The sequence below is a fragment of the Bacillus rossius genome (genome assembly GCF_032445375.1).
Source record: "Bacillus rossius redtenbacheri isolate Brsri chromosome 4 unlocalized genomic scaffold, Brsri_v3 Brsri_v3_scf4_2, whole genome shotgun sequence".
NCBI classification, from domain to species: Eukaryota; Metazoa; Arthropoda; class Insecta; order Phasmatodea; family Bacillidae; genus Bacillus; species Bacillus rossius.
Window position 1 is genome coordinate 8970930 of NW_026962011.1, and position 21357 is coordinate 8992286.

The 21357-nt window shown below is 36.8% G+C and overlaps 1 protein-coding gene across 1 annotated transcript in view; it reads right to left on the reverse strand.

Moving 5' to 3' along the window:
• Positions 1–4743: 4743 nt before the first annotated feature.
• The window catches only part of LOC134542234 (small ribosomal subunit protein eS8), a 73153-nt gene continuing 56539 nt past the window's right edge, over positions 4744–21357 (reverse strand). The window contains exons 5-6 of the mRNA XM_063386325.1: positions 19892–20021; positions 4744–4891 (exon numbers count right to left, since the gene is read on the reverse strand). Coding sequence (XP_063242395.1) covers positions 4782–4891; positions 19892–20021 — 240 coding nt within the window. The 3' untranslated portion in view covers positions 4744–4781. The remainder of the gene's footprint in view (positions 4892–19891; positions 20022–21357) is intronic.

Here is a 21357-nt window from a genome sequence, read left to right on the forward strand (position 1 = left end):
CCACTCGATTGGAACGACCATCAATTTGACTTTTCAATCATATTTTCGTCGTTTGAATTATTAATATTATGTAATTTAATGATCGTCCACCGATTTTCAGCACAATCGGTACGGTTATTTAAAAGTAATGTTGAATATTCAAATACGTTTTGAACCAACAATGCTGTTTTACAGTTACACATAATAATTCAAATTACAACCGGGATCTTTTGCAAAATGTTTTAAAAAATATTTTAACACATTATAAATAAGTTTGGTGTATTTAGGATGCGTATTTGTTATAAATAGAGTTATGAAAACGAAATATTATTCCCCTACAGTGAACAAAATTTTTATAAATGTATATATAACATCTGAAACTAATAATTATCAAATATGGCCTCGTGGCCGAGTGGTCAGCAGCACTATTTTCTATTCGTAAGGTTGTCGGTTCGAATCCTGGCAGGTATGAAGTTTTTTTCTGTACTTGTAAAAATAAATACGGCGCACATAACATTTCAAAAGTAATAAATATATTTGAATATTGAATGCAAATAAAAGTAAATTTATTAATTCAATTGTACATTTCATTTCACTCCTTTATATCCATACAAAATAGTGATAATTCAATAAAAATAATTCAATTTTATTCATAAAAGTATGCAGAGGTAGATTTTATCATACAAAAGATAGAAAAATTAAAAACAATTCTTCCTCAAAGAATATAATATTTTTAATGCCTAAATGGTTTGGTTGCAAAAACCTATTACGGCTCAATCTAAGGCCAAATATGATATTTCCATTTCTTCTGGATCAATTATTTCATCAATGTTTTGTGATGACAGTGTCACATTAAACTATCGTCCGTAAACCAACTTTACAGACAACCAATTTTTTATTAATCGTTTTATAGTTTGCACATCCTAACTAATATTATAAAAGCGAGTGTTTGTTTGCTACGCAATTAAATTTTGCATAGAGATAATTTATGGACTGTAGTGACTTAGGCTTATTTTAATGTATGGTTCCAGTGGAATTTTGTAAATACCTCTAAAAATACGTAATTTTCTATTGTTACATTTTGTTTGGTTGATCGCAAATAAAAAAAATTAGTTTCACTAACATTCTAAGGTTTTTATTGTGTGGATAAATTCAAGTTTAATATTATCATGGTTGCTACAGAAATAGAATCTTAGAATTCCCTGACTTTCTTTTGAAGTACATACCATAATTATTAATGTGCATATGATTAAATGTAATATAAAACTTTCAACATGAGGTGAAATAAGGTTTTTTTGTGTTATTTTGACGGCAGAATTGCGAATGTGTTTTTTTTCTTCGACATGGCTGGTGAGAGCTCTTCGACCCATATTGCCGAGTTGAATACTTTTGTAGCACTAAGTGCAGTACGCAGAATTTATGTTTTTAGCAGAGAGTTTGATATGTTGAAACTGTGGCTCCTTGAGCCAATTCTCCTTAAAAGTAGTTTTCTTCGACATCTCTAAGCTAAAAAAAAGTACATATTAATATTTTCAGGTTAGGTTAAAAAAATTATTGTTTATGAATTCTTAAAAAAATATAACTACACAAATACAAAAACTATTACAAATTCACACCTAGAAATATAATGGGCCTACTTAAAGAATTACAATAGCAGCATTACAACATGCAAGACTCTTACAATCTTACAAAATTAACTAACGATTCTGGGGAAAAACATGCAAGTGTCACGCAACAGAACTCACGGATTATAACAAAAAAAAAGTAATTTAAAAAAAATAGGTAGAAAAAATGCAAAAACATAACCGCACACAAAAGCCACGTGTTTTCGTATCAGCTTGATAGTTTTCAAAATGAGAATAGGTATTGCCTCTTTATCAAAATGCACTTTATTTTCTTATGATCGCATCAAAAACTAACTTCACCTGAAACAACGCCTAAAAATTCACGTAATAAGCTTTGTACTCACCTTATTCCACGTGAAAATAGCCGTCAAAAGATAAACAACGCCATGCCAGTTCTGTAGTTCACTGCATGGATCGGAACATAATACAAAGTCTCAAGGGCAAATTAAAAAGGAGCAAAACACGAACAAATGAAGGCCTGGGTTCGCTAGTGAACTAACGAGTGCCTAGATTAGCCAGAAGTTATGGTGGGTGGTTGTAACAGCCTATTGCAATGGACAATCGTAGACCAAGTAAAAAAAAAAAGTTGCAGTTGCCATGTGCCTTAAGCAGCAGCCTTTTACCGGAGTCGTTTGGTAGCCGTACGAGCGCATCAAAACAAAGCTTTGTTTGAATTATACGCAACTTTAAAATTTCCAGAATTTGTAGAATTTTCCCTGACATTTCCCGGGATTCCCTGACCATTTCCCTGTTTTCCCGGTTTTCTAGTCCTGTAGCAACCATGTATTATGTAGGTACATAAATTCTTGTGGTTGTAACAGCCTATTGCAATGGACAATCGTAGACCAAGTAAAAAAAAAAAGTTGCAGTTGCCATGTGCCTTAAGCAGCAGCCTTTTACCGGAGTCGTTTGGTAGCCGTACGAGCGCATCAAAACAAAGCTTTGTTTGAATTATACGCAACTTTAAAATTTCCAGAATTTGTAGAATTTTCCCTGACATTTCCCGGGATTCCCTGACCATTTCCCTGTTTTCCCGGTTTTCTAGTCCTGTAGCAACCATGTATTATGTAGGTACATAAATTCTTAAACTTATAAATTTCTTCGTAATTTATTCATAGGTTGGTAAGGCCTACTAATTTTTTCTATTTTTCAGTATTGTTATTATGGTAGATAGGAGTACAGTAAATGCCTACATTCCTATATTCCTTTATATCTCTTTCAATTTGGAGTTTTGTAAGCCAAACAGGGTCCTCAACATTACCCCCCCCCCCCCCCAATCACCCCTTCACAGAGGTCAAAGCCCCAAAATTTCGAAAGTTTAATAAATTTTAAAAATCTTTCTATTTTGATTTTAAGTGTTTTCAAGCCATTCAGGGTCCTCCCCCCCCCCCCCCGGCCAACCTCCGGGGACACCTCAAAATTTCAGCAATTTCAAATATCTATTCTTTAGAGATGGAATGGTCCAAAACATTCGAGGTCCTGAACTTCCCCCCCCTCCCCCCTTCTTCAAAGTGAAAGCCCCAAGATTTCGAAAAAATTGGAGGAAAATATATTAATATTAAGTCATTACGAACTTAAGTGTCCGGGGCATGGTGGAACTTTTACCCAAAGTCGACTTCCCCATTAAATTTGAGGGGGTAGGGGATAAAACCCCAAAATTTCTTAAATTTAAAAAAAACGTTTTTACTATTTAGAGTGTTTCCGAGCCATTCAGGGTCATCAAACTACCCTCCCCCCCACAAAGAGTTAAAGCCCCAAAATTTCGATGTTTCAAAAATTTCAAAAATTTGAGTGTTTCCGAGCCATTCAGGGTCCTCAACATACCCTCTCCTCTAGGGTCAAAGCCACAAATTTTCAAAAATTTCAGAAATTTTGATTATCTGTTCTCTTTCGAGAGATAGAGATAGAGAGTTATATATATATATATATGTAGATAGAGATAAATATATATATTTAGAGAGTTGGATACATGATTTGTATATGTGTAACTCTTCAAACATATTACAAAACAAAACTGAATGAGGCATTGCAATGCATGCCAAGCATTAGCTAGATAATGGAATCTTTTCAATATTAGTAATCTCTTATTTCTCAGCTTTTTTCTATAGTGCTTTATATAGTCTAGATTTTATACAGACCACCAATTTTTAGATATATACCGTATTTACCTGAATGCAAGACGACTATTTTTTCTTCCGGCAACGGTAAAAAATTTCACATTCGTCTTGCATTTGAAAATCTTTATTTTCAATGGTAGTTTGTCCCACATTTTTAGGCTAATACAATGTGAAATTACTTTTATGGGTACAGGCAATAAATAACTATTAACATTATAATCATTTAATGAAAAAAACACTACAATTTAAAGCTAATTTGTACGCAAAAAGATTATAAAAAACATCAACGGTACTAGTCGCCATGCTTTGTTTATTTGCGCTCACGCCATAGATAAAGTATGCACGAAAGAAGACGTGAAACCTAGACTTGGGAGTTGGTAAACCAGGTCATTTCTCATGCTGAATTTTGTAGTACATAATATCTCCACTATGTTGCGAGCGCTGTAACAATTTTAGAAACCCAAAGTGTTGTATACGTTTTAACTATGTTATTCTATGTAAACGAAATTGTTTATTTTCGTTAATAAACAAATGCGGTAAATTGCGGGAACCTAAAATGGATAGTGTTGAAAGGCGAGGAACATCAAGTTCTTTTATAAAGAAAGGCTCTCGAACATATCACGATGCAAATTTTAAGCTCATTGTGGTAAAATATGCAGAAGAAAACAACAGTGCTGCATCAAGACGTTTTGGCATATCCGAAGCAAACGTGCGACGGTGGCGGTAAAATGTTTATTTATAGCTTGTTATATACTATTTTCTGGTTTATAAAGGTTAAAAAGTTGACCTCGCCTTGCATTCGAGTCGTCTTGCAATTGGGTAAATACGGTACTTGTAAATAACTATACACAGGCAGAACATAGTCTGTCGGGATCTGAAAGTGATATAAATTATTTTGCACACTTCACATTCAAATTAAGAAGACAATTACTAACTACATCTGATTTCGAAAAGGTCCTCACCCTGTGATCAGCCCGGGCAACGCCGGGTACTGCAGCTAGTAATAAATAAAGAACACACTATAACCTTGGATTTCAACCTTTTTATTTACATATTATAATTATTTGCCCTTCTTTGCTTTTATTTTCCTCATGTAGAACTCCAGCTCCTTCCCCTCCAGGATGTAGCCGTCTGCACGACCGCACTGGCCTGGTCGACTTGCAATGCATGCTGCGGGTAACAAACATCACTTCACTGTATACTCATTGGCAATAACTACCATCACATACACCACTCCACTACACATGCACGCCTCATGATTGTTACAAAAAAATAAACACACTGTAAAAGTATTTTAACACACATTTAATGGACTAAGTAAAAACCTCTTTCCTGTTACATCAAACCCAAATCAATTTTATTTTGAAAATAACAATAGAATTTTGTAATCAACCAAAATTTCAGCTTCTTACTAGTATCAGCCACACAAAATAATGCACCAATCCGCAAAACTATATCTACATATACTTCAACAATATAAATAGCATATTTATACATCATGAAATTGAACACAACATAGAAATCTCCGGATTTAAAAATGAAATTGGCCTAAAAATAAGAACAAATTCTTGTCTCAAACAATTAAAAACAAACTTACACTGGAATACTTATCTTTTCCCCCTTAAAAAAATAAATAACCCACGTATCAATAATTTGTGTTTCAGTAGTGTAAAGCTTGTCAACTAGAAAATTGGTGGGCTCCTACTAAAGAGAGGCAGCTACTCAGAGTAACTATGACAGCTTATCACACAACTGAATCTGGACAAAAACTGTCCAGACAAAAAACAGCCTCAAGCTTCATATATTCATCACAGTGCTGCCAATCATTTGCTTTTCTCAATAAATATGAGGACATTTAAATTAAATAACAAGATTAATTTACGAAGCAGACTTGTTCAAATTCAGTAACATGTCAGGAATTTTGCTTATCTTCTGTTAAATGTGTAGTTACTAAACACCTACCAATCGTTAAAAATGTCTTTCAAATTGGTATGAGGAATTTTGCTCTCTTTGACACTTAATACACGTACAGCTTGAATGAATCAACAATTCAAACAATTCAAAATTACAATAATTTAGTGGATTTTTAGTCTTCTACACAAATATCATGCAACTGCAGCTTAATTTTAACGAACCCTCAAAAATATGACCAAAATGGTTGTAGGGCAAGGATTTCCTTTGTTAGTGCTTCATTGCCCTGAGAAGAGAGATGGTTAGGGGAAAGCAAAGAAAAAAAATAGCAGTGTCTGGTTGAGAGAAACAGAACCTCGGTGATAAGTTTCTGTTTCATGTATTTTCCCGTGTCACTCCCAGATTAATTTTGGTCCTGCTGTAAGTACTATATTTACACTGGTTTACTTTCCCGGAACATACAATAATAAAATCATTAATTTCCCGTTTCATACGTTTTTAAAAAGGAGAAAAGTCCCAAAAATCGAAAAATCACAAATATTTTTTTTATATTCCTCCTTAAAAACAATGCTTTAACAGTTTTATTTTGAGTCTATTGTTTACCTTTGCAAATATAAGAAAATAATTTTATCGTGCCATATATATGGATATTAGGAAGACTATGCACTTCACTAGTAGCAGCTATGGAAAGCACCGAAGCAAGATTAGTGGCGCAAACTAGCAATGATTATGAAAACAGTGCACGCTCTTTACCAAGGCACGGATCTCATATTATGTGCATTCATTAATCTTTGAACTGAATACATAAACCCGTTTGTTATTGTTTTCATACAATCTGATTGTTTTGTATTATACGTATCTAAGGTTAAAATTTTATTGAAAACAAGCTGCCAGACCCGGCTTCGCACGGCTATACTAATGGAAAAAAATTAAGCCACATCTCCCATTTACAGTAATGGTAAATAAAAAAAAATTCAGTGAAATTCATTATAACACTGTATAATGTACTGCAAAGAAAATGAATAGCACCGATGGTTTCCCGACTCGTGCACGCAACGTACAACTGATGTACCCGTACTTTGCTACGGCAGTATACAGGCAGATCACTCTTGCGCCGCTCATTATACATGCCCCTCCTTGTGGGTACGCCACTGCCGCGCGATGCCTGTTGCCATAGAGACGCAGAAGGCATGAACAATGCAAAATCCTGTTCTCATGCAGACAAAGTATCCACTGTTGCCTGGTTTTAACCACCCATGGGATCTAATTTTCGGAAAATGTCATCCTGCTTAACATAAGGAACATTACTGTGAAGTTTCAAGTCTGTAAAATATATATTGTACTTGAAAAAAAGGGCAATAAAAAAACAAATTAAACACAGAGAGAGGAAAAAAACAAGTTTAGGTTTGTGATTTAAAGTGATAAAAAGTATTGAAATAGTATTTACTCGCATATAGGTCGCACCCATAATTTGAGGTCTTGAATTTGGTATTTAAGATTCCCCCCATATAGGTTGCACCGGTAATTTAATGACTCGAACGGCCGGCGCGCCGTGCACGAAAGAGTTAACGGGTACTGTAAAACTCCGCTACTACGAGAGCTGATAATAGCGTGATAAATTGTTGTAACAACAAGTACTCGTAATAACCGAATATAGAAAATTGAAGTCAAGTTAGATTCCTGACTTCTTAAAATGTCTTAATTGTAGACTGACTATAACTCAAAAACAGTGCTTTAGCTTTGTATTTAAAAAATGAACCTTTTAAATCGCAAAATATACATATTTTATAACATGAAAAGTTGCTTTTATTTCTAAACATGTAATAATTGAAGCCTAGGCGTGTAAAAGTACGAGTAATTATAGCAGGAGACAATCTAAAATGTACTAGGGAAAAACTTAAAATCACGAATGTATAAACGTAACGGGATTGTCGGGAATATTACGTGGCTGCTGATACTGTATTTATGCCACAACTTAGCTGAAGTACTGGTACGAGACATAAACTTTACAAGATAAAATGAGCGGAGTCTTGGTAACTCTTTTATACGTATTTTATAATTTCGGAAGTATTGTACAATTGACGCATATTTTTTAAACTAACCATTTATATCTGGGAATCGTAAATAATTCATTATTGGTATCAAGACATCAAGATGAACGTAAACTTGAACACGTCACGGCAGCGAGAAAACTGGTGCTTATACCAATAAGCTGGTATTAGAACTGGAAAAAAATTGGTACACGGGAGATGGAGCTTATATTTTTTTCCGCTACGCTCGCTTCTATTGGCTGGCTGCTGATGGAAGGTCATGAGTCTGGGCGGAGCGTTGAGTGAGTTATACTGCGCATGCGCAGCTCAGAGAACAGAGAGAGCCAGCCGGCGGCCATAACAGCTGATTGAGTACGACCTTTCTCCGCGCACGGCGTGCTATTGACGGTAAATTTCCATCAACTAGTGGCCCTTTTTTTTTATTTTTTTTTTTACTGTGGTGCAATGCGTATGTGTAATGTAGCCGGAGTATTTGTGTGTATGTGTATTTGTTCTGAACGCTGCAGGATGTGACTATATTTTAATTAACTTTAACGTATTTCTTACTTTTCCCTTTATTTACACTTTTTTACTTTGTCCCCATAAAAAGTGCAAATAAGGGGTTTTGCTGTAAACTTCTTTTTCGCATTTTAAAGCAAAATATTGCAAAAAATATTCCTCAAAAATTTAAAAAATTTTTTCTTCACATATAAGTCGCACTTCATTTTCCCCCCCATCAAATCTGGTAAAATTGCTGCGACCTATATGCGAGTAAATACGGTACTAATTGAACTCTTATGAGGGTACTGATTGCATCGATGTTAATATCACACGGGTGTTTTTTACTTGTATGGGAAAATTAAGAATGATAAGGCATCTAGTGTGTGGTAACAATGTTAATAGGCAATAGGTAGAGGCACGATTATATGGTAATGCGCGATAAAACGAAATAACACCGAAAACTGCTTGAAAACACGAAATAAAACGAAATTGTGCGAAATCCGCGATATGTCACGAAATGTCGTGAATCCTGATTATTTACGTTTTTTTTCCATTCTGTAAGGACAATTCACTATCTTCAGCACAATCAAATATTTCTGACAGTAACTAGCAGCCATATATATTATATGCGACTGTGATTCATTATAGATTTTAAAATGAAGTCTCGGAATTAATGTAATATTTTCTTTAAACGGTAATCTTGTGTACCATAATAATTTAAGATGTTGATAACTATGATACAATGGCCGCCGTTCACTTTCTGTAAATACAAAAATAACAAACGGCCAAAATATGTTTTTCTAAGATTACGTTTTTAATCATTAAAATATTACACACTAAAGCGCATTGCTTTTACTGTTTATTTAAAATAAAGTACGTAAGGTACGAAAATAAAATTAACCCTGCTTAACGTAACGATTGTAAATAATAAATAGTACATGTTTATGTCAGTATTAATTTTCACGTACGTATGTTGGTATTCGGTATGCGTTTGTATTCGCATCTATTCTCCATTGTTTTGATCTTTCCAGCACGGCAAGTTTTTGCGTATTAAGAGGTTAAATTCTTCCTATGTGATTAAAAAATTTTGATAATGCCTAAAACGAAGGTTTCTGCCAGTGACCGATCGAAAGAATTTTCCAGCGAAGGATTTTATTTCAGTGATAAAATTTTAATGTGCAAATTCAGTAACTGCAGGCTAGACTACAAGAGACGCGATACGCTTGTGAAACATGTCGCGAGTGAGAAACATAAGCGTTTGAGGCAAAACTCATCTGTTAAACGACATCCTTGTCTAAGAGTCTTTAATGGCATTAATTTGCTTTTCAACCCAAGAAATGTGAGTAGGGTTAGCATAGAAGATGCAAACCTACAGAAGTGTCTGCATAACTTGCCTTCTGTTTCCCATCTTCCCATTGATACATTCATACATGGCTATGTTGCTTTCAAAAAAATAATTGAGGATGAACTTTCATTTCCAGAAACAAGCCAAATTGATGTTGCAAAGGTACTTTTCTCCCTTAAAGGGGACAACAGTGAATTTGCTCAAGCCAGTTTAAGGGCAATCTGGTTCCCAACATAAAATGTTGATGCAGAATGTTCATTTTCCAGGTACTCACTGGTAGTTAGTGACAGAAAACAACGTCTCACTCCAGAAAATGCGGAAAATTTAACTATGATAGCATTTCAATAAAACCGTCTTAATAGTAACTTTGGAAGTGCTTAATTGTTTAATTTTGTAGTGTATATGCTTGTAATTAAGTCGTGAAATTTTTAGTAGTTATTTAAGAAAATTTTGCCGTGGGTATTTTGAGCAAAAAAATAAAACCATATAACACCGAAATCTTTATTTCTTTACACCGAAATTTGTCTTCAAATAACACCACAAAATCTTGACTCTAGCAATAGGAAATAAACTTCTAGCACCTGCGGCATTGTCAACACACTTTGTACGTGTACTGCATGTTGTATCTAACCCCCTCCAACGAATTTGATTCTAAATTGGACTTTTAGTAAGGATCCCTAATGTTATTGATAATATAATATAGCCTATAGCCTTCCTCGATAAATGTACTATCCAACACTGAAAGAATTTTTCAAATCGGACCGTGGTTCCTGAGATTAGCGCGTTCAAACAAACAAACTCTTCAGCTTTATAATATTAGTATAGATTGTTCTGTTGCATAAAGTTGTTTGTAAAAACACTTTAATGGCAATGGAGTCTAGTAGCACAAAACAAAAACCACTTACAATTGAGCAAAAGATGGACATGTTAAAAGAGTTGGATACCCATGTCGGTACACGTGTCGTTGGCAAATAAACTTGGGATGCCGGTGTCGACGATTAACACAATCGCAAAACTGTGCGCACCTATTGAAAACGTTGCACAATGAACTGGGCTAACAGCAAAAAAAATTATGGTCATCAAAACATCACCTTTTGAAGAACTCTACGATTTGGTGAAAGAATGGTTTATCAACGTACGGGCGGCAGGTCTTCCAGCGGATGGTAAACTACTGCGAGAAAAAGCATTGCGCGTGGTTTCCCGCCTGGGTATACAGAATTTCACTTTTTCAAACGGCTTGATCAATCTTTTAAAAAACAACATAACATTGTTTACAACACTGTATGCGGGGAGAGTAGAAGTGTTGATCCTGACACTGTGGAATACTGGAAAGAGAAGCTACCATCTTATGAGCAAGTACAAACCACGCATTATCTTCAATGTGGACGAAACTGGACTTTTTTTTAATGTTATGCCAAATAAAACCTTGAGTTTCCTTGCTGAAAGCTGTCATGGTGGGAAGCTTAGTAAGCAGCTGCTGACCGTTTTGCTGTTCCCCAACTGTGATGGTAGTAAAAGTTGGTAAAAGTTTGAAGCCAAGTTGTTTCAAATGTGTGAAAACTTTGCCAACAAAACATCATGCTAACAAGAAAGCTTGGATAACGAACCACATGCAGTTGCATGCTTTAGATGCAAAAATGGGGGTACAAAATCGCAATGATTATTCTTTTCAACTGTGCAGATCACACCGAGACTGTTACTTTGAGAAACGTTAGTTTGTTCCCACCAAATTGTACGAGCAAACTGCAACCGCTAGACTTGGGAATAATTCAAAGTTTCAAAGCCAAGAACAGGAGATAGCTTGTTCAATAGTTCCTCACCATGATCGAGTGTTCTAAAGATCCAAGTTCACTGTCTATCAGTGTGTTAACTGCACTGCATTTTATTCCATTAGCTTGGTTTCATATTGACCCCAGTACCATCAGAAATTGTTATAAGAAAGGGTTTCTTGTTTAGGACATCACAGTTGAGGATCCTGATGTCAGTGATGTAAGTTCAGGTCAGTGGGAAATGGTGGGCAGTAATGTCACATTTGACGAGTGAGTTTGTATTGATGATGGAGTTGTTAGATCTGAATTACAAACACTCAATGACATAATTGAGGACCACAAGAATCAGAAGACAGATGATGCTGATCAACAGCATGAAGATGGCGAAGAAGATTTGGATGTTGACCCAGACCTGCACCTTCGTACACACAAGCAGTAGAAGCACTGGACACATTGTCTTGATACTTGAACAGTGTCAGTGGGAGTGAGCCTATGTTCCCTCACTTGTATAAATTGGAACAACATGTTGAATAACTTGCATGTTGCAACAGAAAACAAACAAAAATTTCAAATTCCACCCCCCCCCCCCAAATAACATCTATTGTAGTAGTCAAACCTCTATCGTTTTTCAGGGGACCAACAAAAAATTCAGTAGATGCGGACATTCAATAGATGTGGACTTCACTCTTATATTTTGAAAAAAATATTTCAACCTCAAAATTAGTGTCAGAAATATATCAGTTACTTGCCATTAAAGTTTAATCAATTGGGGAAAAAAAAAAAAAAAAAAAAAAGGAAGCATTTTACTTACTTCCATTTACACTTAAAATACATAGCATATGCAAAATAGACCTACAATTCAATTTCAATTTCTACAATAATCCAAATTCGTTCATCAAGTGTTCTCACCTATTTACTATGCCAAGACATTTTAATCGCTCTAAAACTTTAATTAACCTCACTTTTGCACTTTTTATTAAGTCAACATTCACGCACATGTAAAGGAAACACCGATCAGAATCAGGAAGTAACATGTGCCATAGATTAGTATAGCATGCCCGAACAATGAAATACCGGCCTACAGAAATGCGTTCATGATGCTGCACAGGAATCAACAAATTTTCAACGCCACAGCGGACGCCATATTGGTTTCTTTGTACCTTAAAAACGAGACGTCTCAATGCTCAGTCATAATACGGGACATGTTTATTCTTGAAGTGATTTTATATACGTACGGTATAAAATGTTTTGTTTTTACGTTACCATTTTAGCCGGCATGAAAAAGTTTTGTACATAAATACAAGTCGATAGTGTGGCAACGTTTCGTGACGAGTCGATTTCACGGAAATATGGCACCCACGTTAGCCATCTACTGTTTGTTTAAAGTTCACTCGTTGCTATTATAAAATGGCTGCAGATTTAGGGTGATTTTTACTACTTCTGTATACTATCGTTACTGTTCTTATGACGGTTTCTTTCAAGAAATGGTTATTTCTGCAAAATCTTTATGGTTAAACAATCGTCTATTATAATTTATAGTAAATCTTTATGGTTAAACAATCGTCTATTATAATTTATAGTGACAGGACCACATATTTTATACCATCAATGCGGATAAAACGATACTTCGAACATCAGTACAAGCGGACTTTTTTAACCTTAGTTGTATGGCAATTTTTGCCGGGACCGTAGAAAGTATACTATAAACACGGACAAAAGATACATGCGAGTTATAGCCCGGCAAGATACTTGTGAACCTGCGCAGACCCCAATTCGTGGCCTGACGCACACTACCGTCACGTGATAGCCGCCAGGGGAAGTGGAGGGGGTCAGTTACACGCTTCACTTGGCTGTGTGAGGATTGCGTCAGCGCGTCATGCCGGGACCTGGGTTACACGGTACAACAAGCAAGCCTATCCCATCAACCTCTGGAATTAAGTCGACCTTATTCCAGGACGACTCTTGCGAGGACAGGCGCATGAAATTGTATACAACGTTGCGACGCATCTGAAAGAAAAGTTGCTCTACGGTTTAAAATACAATGTTACTGAAGCAACAAGTGCTGCGACGGGTGTGTCTGAATCAACGGTAAAAAGAATTTTGGCTGAGGGGAAAGTAAAAAGTAAAATTGGGCTGAACTTTTCAACACCTACTGGCAAAAAAAAAAAGGTTAGAAGTCGACGATTTTACGTGTGGTGCTGTGAGGAGAAAAGTGCATGAATTTTACACTGTCAGGAAAACTGTTCCAACTTTAAATAAATTAAAGACGGCTTTGCGAGATAATGGTGTTTTGGACTGCAGTAAAGAATTTTTGAGAAAACTGTTAAAAAGACTGGGATTCCGTTGGACGAAGTGTCAGTCAAGGAGAAGGATTTTGATTGAGAAGCCTGATATAGCAGCATGGAGGGGGCGTTTCCTACAAGAAATGCGCAAGTTTCGAAACGATGGTCGTTCAATCGTTTATGTAGATGAAACGTACATCCATGCTACCCACAGCGTTAGTTCTTGTTGGCAATCGGACAATGAGCTGGGTGTTACAGAGCCAATCGGGAAAGGCCAGCGTTTAATAATTGTGAATGCAGGAGGAGAGGAGGGATTTGTACAGAATGCATTGTTGATATTCCGGTCAAAACAAAAAACGGGAAATTATCATAATGACATGAATTTCGAAAACTTTTCGAAATGGGTTAAACATAAACTGCTTCCAAATTTACCTGAAAACTCAAGTCATTGTTCTCGACAATGCAAGTTATCACAATGTACAGACAGATTTGACTAATTGAAAACTCATAATTTAACATTGTAAGTAGTAGTGACTTTACCTAGTACAGTAGAGCACCCCTCAACCGTAATTCCAACAAACGGAACTCCCGATATCCGGAACTAATTTTCCAAAAATATTAAAACATTACACAACATCTCCAAAACATTTCCACACTTGAACGAGGCGTTTTTGCTTTTGCCTGACTGTACATGTCTTGTAGGCGCGTGCGCGCACGTCTGTCAGAGAGCTAATTATAGCCAGTCTTTCCCGCGCATTGCGTAAATACACCGCTGGTTTTCGCGTCGGACGTGAATTACTATAAATATGCTTATTCTCTAAGTAGTTTTATTGTTTCACTATGACACGTAAACGGAAAATTCCGGCCGGCCCGAGAGTATGTACACCGACTCCCACTACACACACTGACACACATGATAGCGAGTAACATTTTATTTCCAACGTGTGTTGCTTTCAGTTTGTAGACAATAATTTAGTGTACAGATATGTATTATGTATATATTTATACGTTAATATATGGTTAAACAGTCTACATTTACCTGTATTTATCTATATATGTGTTTTTAAACGAGATGATTGAAGTTTTATTCTTGTGTATGTGAAATGTAAACTGTGCGTGGCAGTGACTATACACTCTTCTTGCCCTCTTCGCTCACGCACGCACCCACCCACAGAGATAAGAAACACGTGCCAGCCAGCTTGCTTGAATGAAGGTCATTCAACCGGCCCGGAGGCCGGCCCTACCGCAACTCCCCTTACCCGGAATTTTCCCATAACCGGAATAGACCTCCCCCCAATGATTCCGGTTGAGGGGTGCTCTACTGTATGTATATCTGTAGATAGACTAAATATGGTTTTCTAATTTTTTTTGAGAAACCTTACTGTATTTTTTCTTTGAAAAATAATGTTTGTTTGATTTATTACTCTTTCCTTATGTTTTGTGATATTTTTGGTAATCTTCTGAAACTGTAAATGTCATGTTATTATGAATTGCTAATTTAAGTATGAAAGTATGTACATGGGTTAAGACACCAAAGATGTAGATTATTTTTTTACCAACGGAAGTGAGCCGACCCTATTTTTCTGTTAGCCAGAAATAATTGTATGAATTGTCTAAAGATAAACATTGTCACCTCTGCAGTTGCTCGACAAAGTAGGTGGGGAGCGGGCAAGCATCCAATTGCAACTATGTACTATCTACATTAGAACAGTGTTAATAGTCCAAATCCATTTTAAATGGCTTGGGTGGTTCTCTCAGTTAAAAATTACAATTAGAAGAACACAGCAAATGTTATTTATGGCTGAAACAATGCAGTGGGATCCAGCCTTTGTATTCTGCCCAAAGAAAAATCTTCAGAATCCTTAAAGTTTTTTAATTTTCTTCCTTCCAAATTTAGGTTGCAGAAAAGTTTCAAAATTTCTGAAGCTTCACACCCCCCTTAGTACAAACTAAGAAAGAATGGGTTACCAAATATAGTTCACTCTGTACGAGACAGGAGTAAGCACATTGCATGCAATCAATGAGAAATCAATATTAGACTACATGAGTGCACTATATACAGTGAAACCTCGTTTATTCGTTCCCGCATTGTAGAATTTCCCGGTTTTATTGTTCAATGTCCGTGGTCCCGAAAAAATCCTGCAAGAACAATATTAAAAAAATCCTGTTTCCATCGTTTACGAATATTTTTTAACCAGGTTTAACGGGTTTAACTTTACAGGCTTTTTACCGATTTCACATTCAAATTCCCGAGAAATATTCCAGTTTACGCGTGTCTACACGACACGCAATACCAATATTTACATATGGCGGCCATTACTAAAAGAAAACGAATAAAGTGAGCATGACGCTGTTGCTAACAGGTTCACCAACTTCGATAAAACAACAGACGAAAGCTAACGCTCACACGATAGTTCTTGCTTTGTGCGATAATCGACACAATATAACCGTGGTCGATATACTGTACATACTAGCCCAACGTAAACACGTTTCTATTTAGCGACAGTGAAATCCTGCGAGAAACAGACGAAATTGTTCATCCTAGCGTTTCCGTGGCGGCTGTATATGCGGGAGATTTTCTTTGTTTACGTTTAATTAGCTTTACGCATTTAACTCTAATGCACGTGTGAAATTTGTAAAGATTCATTGATATGTATCGTCCTACAAAAGAGGTTAAAACAATTAAAGAGCGTTTAGAAATTATAAATGTCGTTGAAAAAAATCCAGGCGAAAACCGGGTTGATTTGGCAAAGCGCTATGGTATTCCTCCATCGACTCTTAATTCTATCTTCGCTAGAAGAAATGAGATTCGGAAACAAGCAAGTCAGTTCGGCCAGTCTTCAAAAAAATGGAAAATGGATAGACAGTTGAAATAAAGTGAGCTTGAGAAAGTTTTGTTTTCTTGGTTCCAGCAAGTTCGGGCATCAAACATCCCAGTGGATGGCACACTGATCAAAGAAAAAGCTCTTCAAATAGCTTTACGACTTGGAGTTGAAAACTTCACAGCTTCCAATGGGTGGATTTGTAGATTCAAGGAACGACATGGGCTTGCCTACAAACAATTGTCTGGAGAAAGTGCTGTAGTAAATAAAGATACTACTGAGCAGTGGCTGGAACAACTTCCACAGTTATTAGATGGATATTCTCCAAGGGACATCTACAATGCTGATGAGACAGGGCTGTTCTTCAACTGTCTCCCCGACAAAACCCTTTCATTAAAAGGTGAATCTTGCCATGGAGGAAAGCAATCGAAAGAAATAACAGTGTTGTTATGTGCAAATAGTGATGGAAGTGACAAAAGGAAACCCATTGTAGTGGGAAAATCAGCAAAGCCAAGGTGTTTTAAAAATGTTAAAACACTGCCAGTTACATACCACGCCAATAAAAAGGCATGGGTAACTGCTGATATTTTTAGATCATTTTTGTGTGAACTAGACTCCAGCATGGGCACTTACTGTCGCAAAATCATTCTGTTTGTGGACAACTGCGCAGCTCACCCGAAGGACATATCTTTTTTACGAAATGTGCGAGTAGTCTTCTACCCTGCAAACTGCACTAGTGTGTTGCAGCCATTGGATGCAGGAGTAATAAAGTGCTTCAAGCAACAATACAGAAAAATGCTTGTGCGGAAGGCAGTGGGTCTGCTAGATGCCAGAGGGGAGAAGTCAGGTAAACCATTGAAAATCAATGTGTTCCAGGCCATCCACTATTTGTCAGTTTCGTGGAAAAACATAACAGCGACAACAATTTCCCACTGCTTCCAGAAATGTGGCGTTGGAAAGGTAATTTCACCAGTTGATGAAATTGTGACAGAGAGTGACAAGGAGTTCGAAAAAGATTGGGAAAAGCTGGGTGAAGATGTTGGCTTTGAAACCTACTGCAGTCTGGACAATGATTTTGCTACGTGTGGTGAGGTGAGCATTGAGATGTTGTGTAGCGATGCTCAAGGACAAAAGGAAGAAAGTGAAGACGAAGCAAATGAAGATGATGGAGAAGAGGTACCCTCATTCTCGGAAGAACTAGCTGCTTTCGACAAAGTGAAGGCATTTTGCTATGCACAGAAGCTCGGAGATTTGGAAGAAGACAGAATTTCAATGATGCAAACCTTGCTGTTCAGTCTTAAAAGAAGTTCTGATACCAAGCAAACAAAAATACAAGACTCTTCACTAAAAAATAAGTGTCAAGGAGGATGTGAGACTTGTGTTAATTAAAGTTCATTTGTACATTATTTCCCCCTTTTATTTGATTTAAATAAGTGTATTTCTTATTGTACATTGTATTAATAATAACAAACTTGTGATTACCAACACCAAAAATATTTTTCTGCATAAAAACTCATCTTATAATTTCTCTGCATTATAAATAAGAAAGAAGTGTGTATCTTATAACATATGGTGAGTATGTACCTTTTAAATTTTGAATAATACATACGTAATTACTTGCTTAAAACATACAAATTTGAAGTTTATTTTGTTTTGTTCATTTAAAAAAATTAAGGAAGTATAATTTTCCAATATTGATAGTCTATATACAGTGTGCTGCTGGTGTCAGTTTATGGAAATACCTAACTGATTCACTGAAAGTTTTTATAGTACATACAGTAGAATCCCGCCGATGCGACCCCCCTCTGATGCGTCCATTCCGTTTATACGACCGTTTATTGAGGAACCGTGAAAAATTTGAGCAGAGAAAGTCAAAAATTTGAGTAAAATCGGCTGAAAAACAAGTCTGTTACACTTTGTTGTGCGCTATGTGTTCACGTTTATCTTGGCGAGCGCTGTACTGTAAGCAGGCAGGTATACAAAAGACGGCAAAAAATAGGTGCTTCAAGTGTGCGTGAGAGATAAGGTGAAGAGGGCGAGATCTGCCAGCCAATATATTTGTGGGAGGGGGAGACAGAGATAAAAGCCCTGCAGCAAGCAGAAGTGGTGAAGATTGACATTTACCGTCACACTCTCGCTAGCTAACGATGCTGCTGGTCGCCAGCCCCCCCCCCCTTTCACTCTCTTTCTCTCTCTCTCTCTCTCACGCGCTTACCCTACTTCTCGCATTCCTGCAAGTCAGCCGGATGGACCAGAGCAATAAGCGCCGCCAGACCACCCGTTGTCACAAGACGCAACCTTTCAAACGCCACACTAATTCAGCCTGCAAGAGACATAATAAACCTTTAATAAAAAGTTATCATTTCAATACTAAATCGTCTGATTTTTCTACACAAAGACGGCGAAAATGGACACGCTGCACTGTGTTAAAAAATTTTTTCTTCTCGGCAATGGGAGCTCCATTATTGCTTTCTAGGGTATTGTTTTTTTCGGGAGACATCATGCTATTTAAATACTGTAATATGAATTTAAAAAGTTGTCTTTTTTACACCATAGACTATTTGAATATGAAATCTATGCGAACAAAGGCAATTTTTTAAGGTTTTTTTTGGGTTGGGGGGGTAGGGATTGGCCCGAATTCTCTATTGCGACCCTTCCGTTAATAAGTCCGTTTTTCCGGGAACCGTGAGGGGTCGCATCAGCGGGATTCTACTGTACATTGTGCATTTGGTAACTTTAGAGTGTGTTCCCACATTGTAGGATTTCCTGGATTATCCGTTTTTTACTCATGGTCTATTGGAAAATGGATAATCAGGGTTTCACTGTACAGACACCAACGTAACCAAACACAATGAAAACTACCGCTATCTACATTTTCACATCCTCTACATATGGGCAATGGAACAGATGAAGGTTGAACATTTGAAAACGTGCCTGAAAGAGAATTTACATATTGGACAACTTACACTGCTGTTTGTTAGACAGAAAACTTACTGTGCTGGAATGCCTAACTAGTTTTACTTTGGTAGCAAATATCTGCAACAAAATTAATATTCCTACAAGCAAACTGATATTTCAGAATTTAAAACAATTTTTAAGTAGGGATGAGCCAATCATATCTTCCAAAACTACAAAATCTTAGGATTCTAAAGATTTTATAATTGAAAAGATTTTAAAAAATATATTGCAGGCATTGTAGTAAATAAACACAAAAATTACCACTCCCCAATAAATTTGTTCTTTTTGTGTATATTTTTGTAAACAAATTTAGAATATGCTTTGATTCTAATAACTTAAGTTATTGAAATGAGCATTTAAAGTAGTAAATGTTTATTCATTATGTTATAAATGTTATTTATTTAATATATGTTTGATTGTTACCCTTGAGAAATAGATTAAGGATTCAAAGTGCATATTCAGGACAAACATTATGATTAAAATTTGAGATTTGTTTAGGAGGAAATTGTATTTTGAAAAGATGTTACAGAGAACAAGTAGGGTCGTACTCACCAAGTACCCGAGAGGCCTGGAACTGTTCCTCCAGCGCAGACTCCACCTTGCCCAGCTTCTGCCGTGCCTTGTACTTCTTCTCCACCTTCTTGGAGCGCTTCTTGTTCAGGGCCTCGGCATCTGCCTCAGGCTGCCACACAGCAACAACTTATCACTTCACACATCACTTCCATGCAAAATACTTCCAAAACACACCTCCTCCCCAACCTTCCTTCCCTTTTTTTTAATTCAGTGAAACATCTTTCATATGGCAGGCATGTGTGGTGGTTCAGCACAATCTGTATCGTGGCTTTGAACAAGCGACTTGCGTTCATTTTTATCTCGGGTACCAGCCATTGACCTTGGCATCCATATCACATTACTGCACTGCCAATTGTGATCCCAAAAGTGCTGGACCAAAGTCCTTTCCTCTATCACGAAATTCTGAACTTTCTTTCCATTACCTTCAGAAATATCAATCTGCTTTCTACATCACAAAACAGCTCCATGCAATAACCAGAAAATTCTTTCATAGGTACAAATAGAAATATTGTTGTGTGAGATAGCAAGACTGATGGGCACCATTCAATAGCTCGTTGTACCATTTTTTAATGTTTTTACCGTATTTACTCGTGTATAGCGCGCCCTCGTGTATAGCGCGCACCACGATTTTTGCAACAAATTCCAAAGAAAAGAAATTTTTTTTCCCATAAATAAATTTTACTAACATTTTGTGGTACCTGATTATTTAAATTGATGTGTGGTGATGCGTCAGGAAAATACTTAAACTCTGCTGTGTAGACGGAAGATAATGAAGCGCTGTATCATCACAACTGGTACGTGGACGGGAGGAAGGGAGGGAGGCAGGCAGGAATGTGACACGGACTAGATGACTTACCGGTAGCAGCTGCGACGAAGCGAAGGAAGTGGGAGGGGGGACTGGTGTCAACATTCTCTCTCTCTCTCTCTCTTTTATTTTACAAGCTGTAGAGGGGGAGGTCTTAAAATAAACAAGAGACCTGCGAGCGCGCACGTGTGTGTGTGTGTGTGTGTGTGTGTGTGTGTGTGTGAGAGAGAGAGAGACCAGGTTGTGTGCGTGTGTGTGAAAGAGAGGCCTTGTTGCTTGTGCGTATGTGTGGGGGCTGGCCAGAAACGTCACCCATCACCAGGCAGTTAACGACTTCCACTCCTCCCCGCCTCCCCCCCCCCCCTCGCCAAACTTTTTTTTTTCCGTGTATAGCGCGCATCCTTATTTTTTTCCTTTACTTGAGGGGAAAAAAGGGCGCGCTATACACGAGTATATACGGTATCTTTTAAAAATGATCTTACACATCTCACGATACTGAAAAAAAAACCAACCAAATGATTTAATATTTACAAATAATTGTAGGTTTTTATAAGCATCGTTATTTAATAAATTGTATCTTAAAAAATAAATGCATCAAAATTATTTTTGAGTAGATGGGTCTCTCATGGTCTGCACTGTT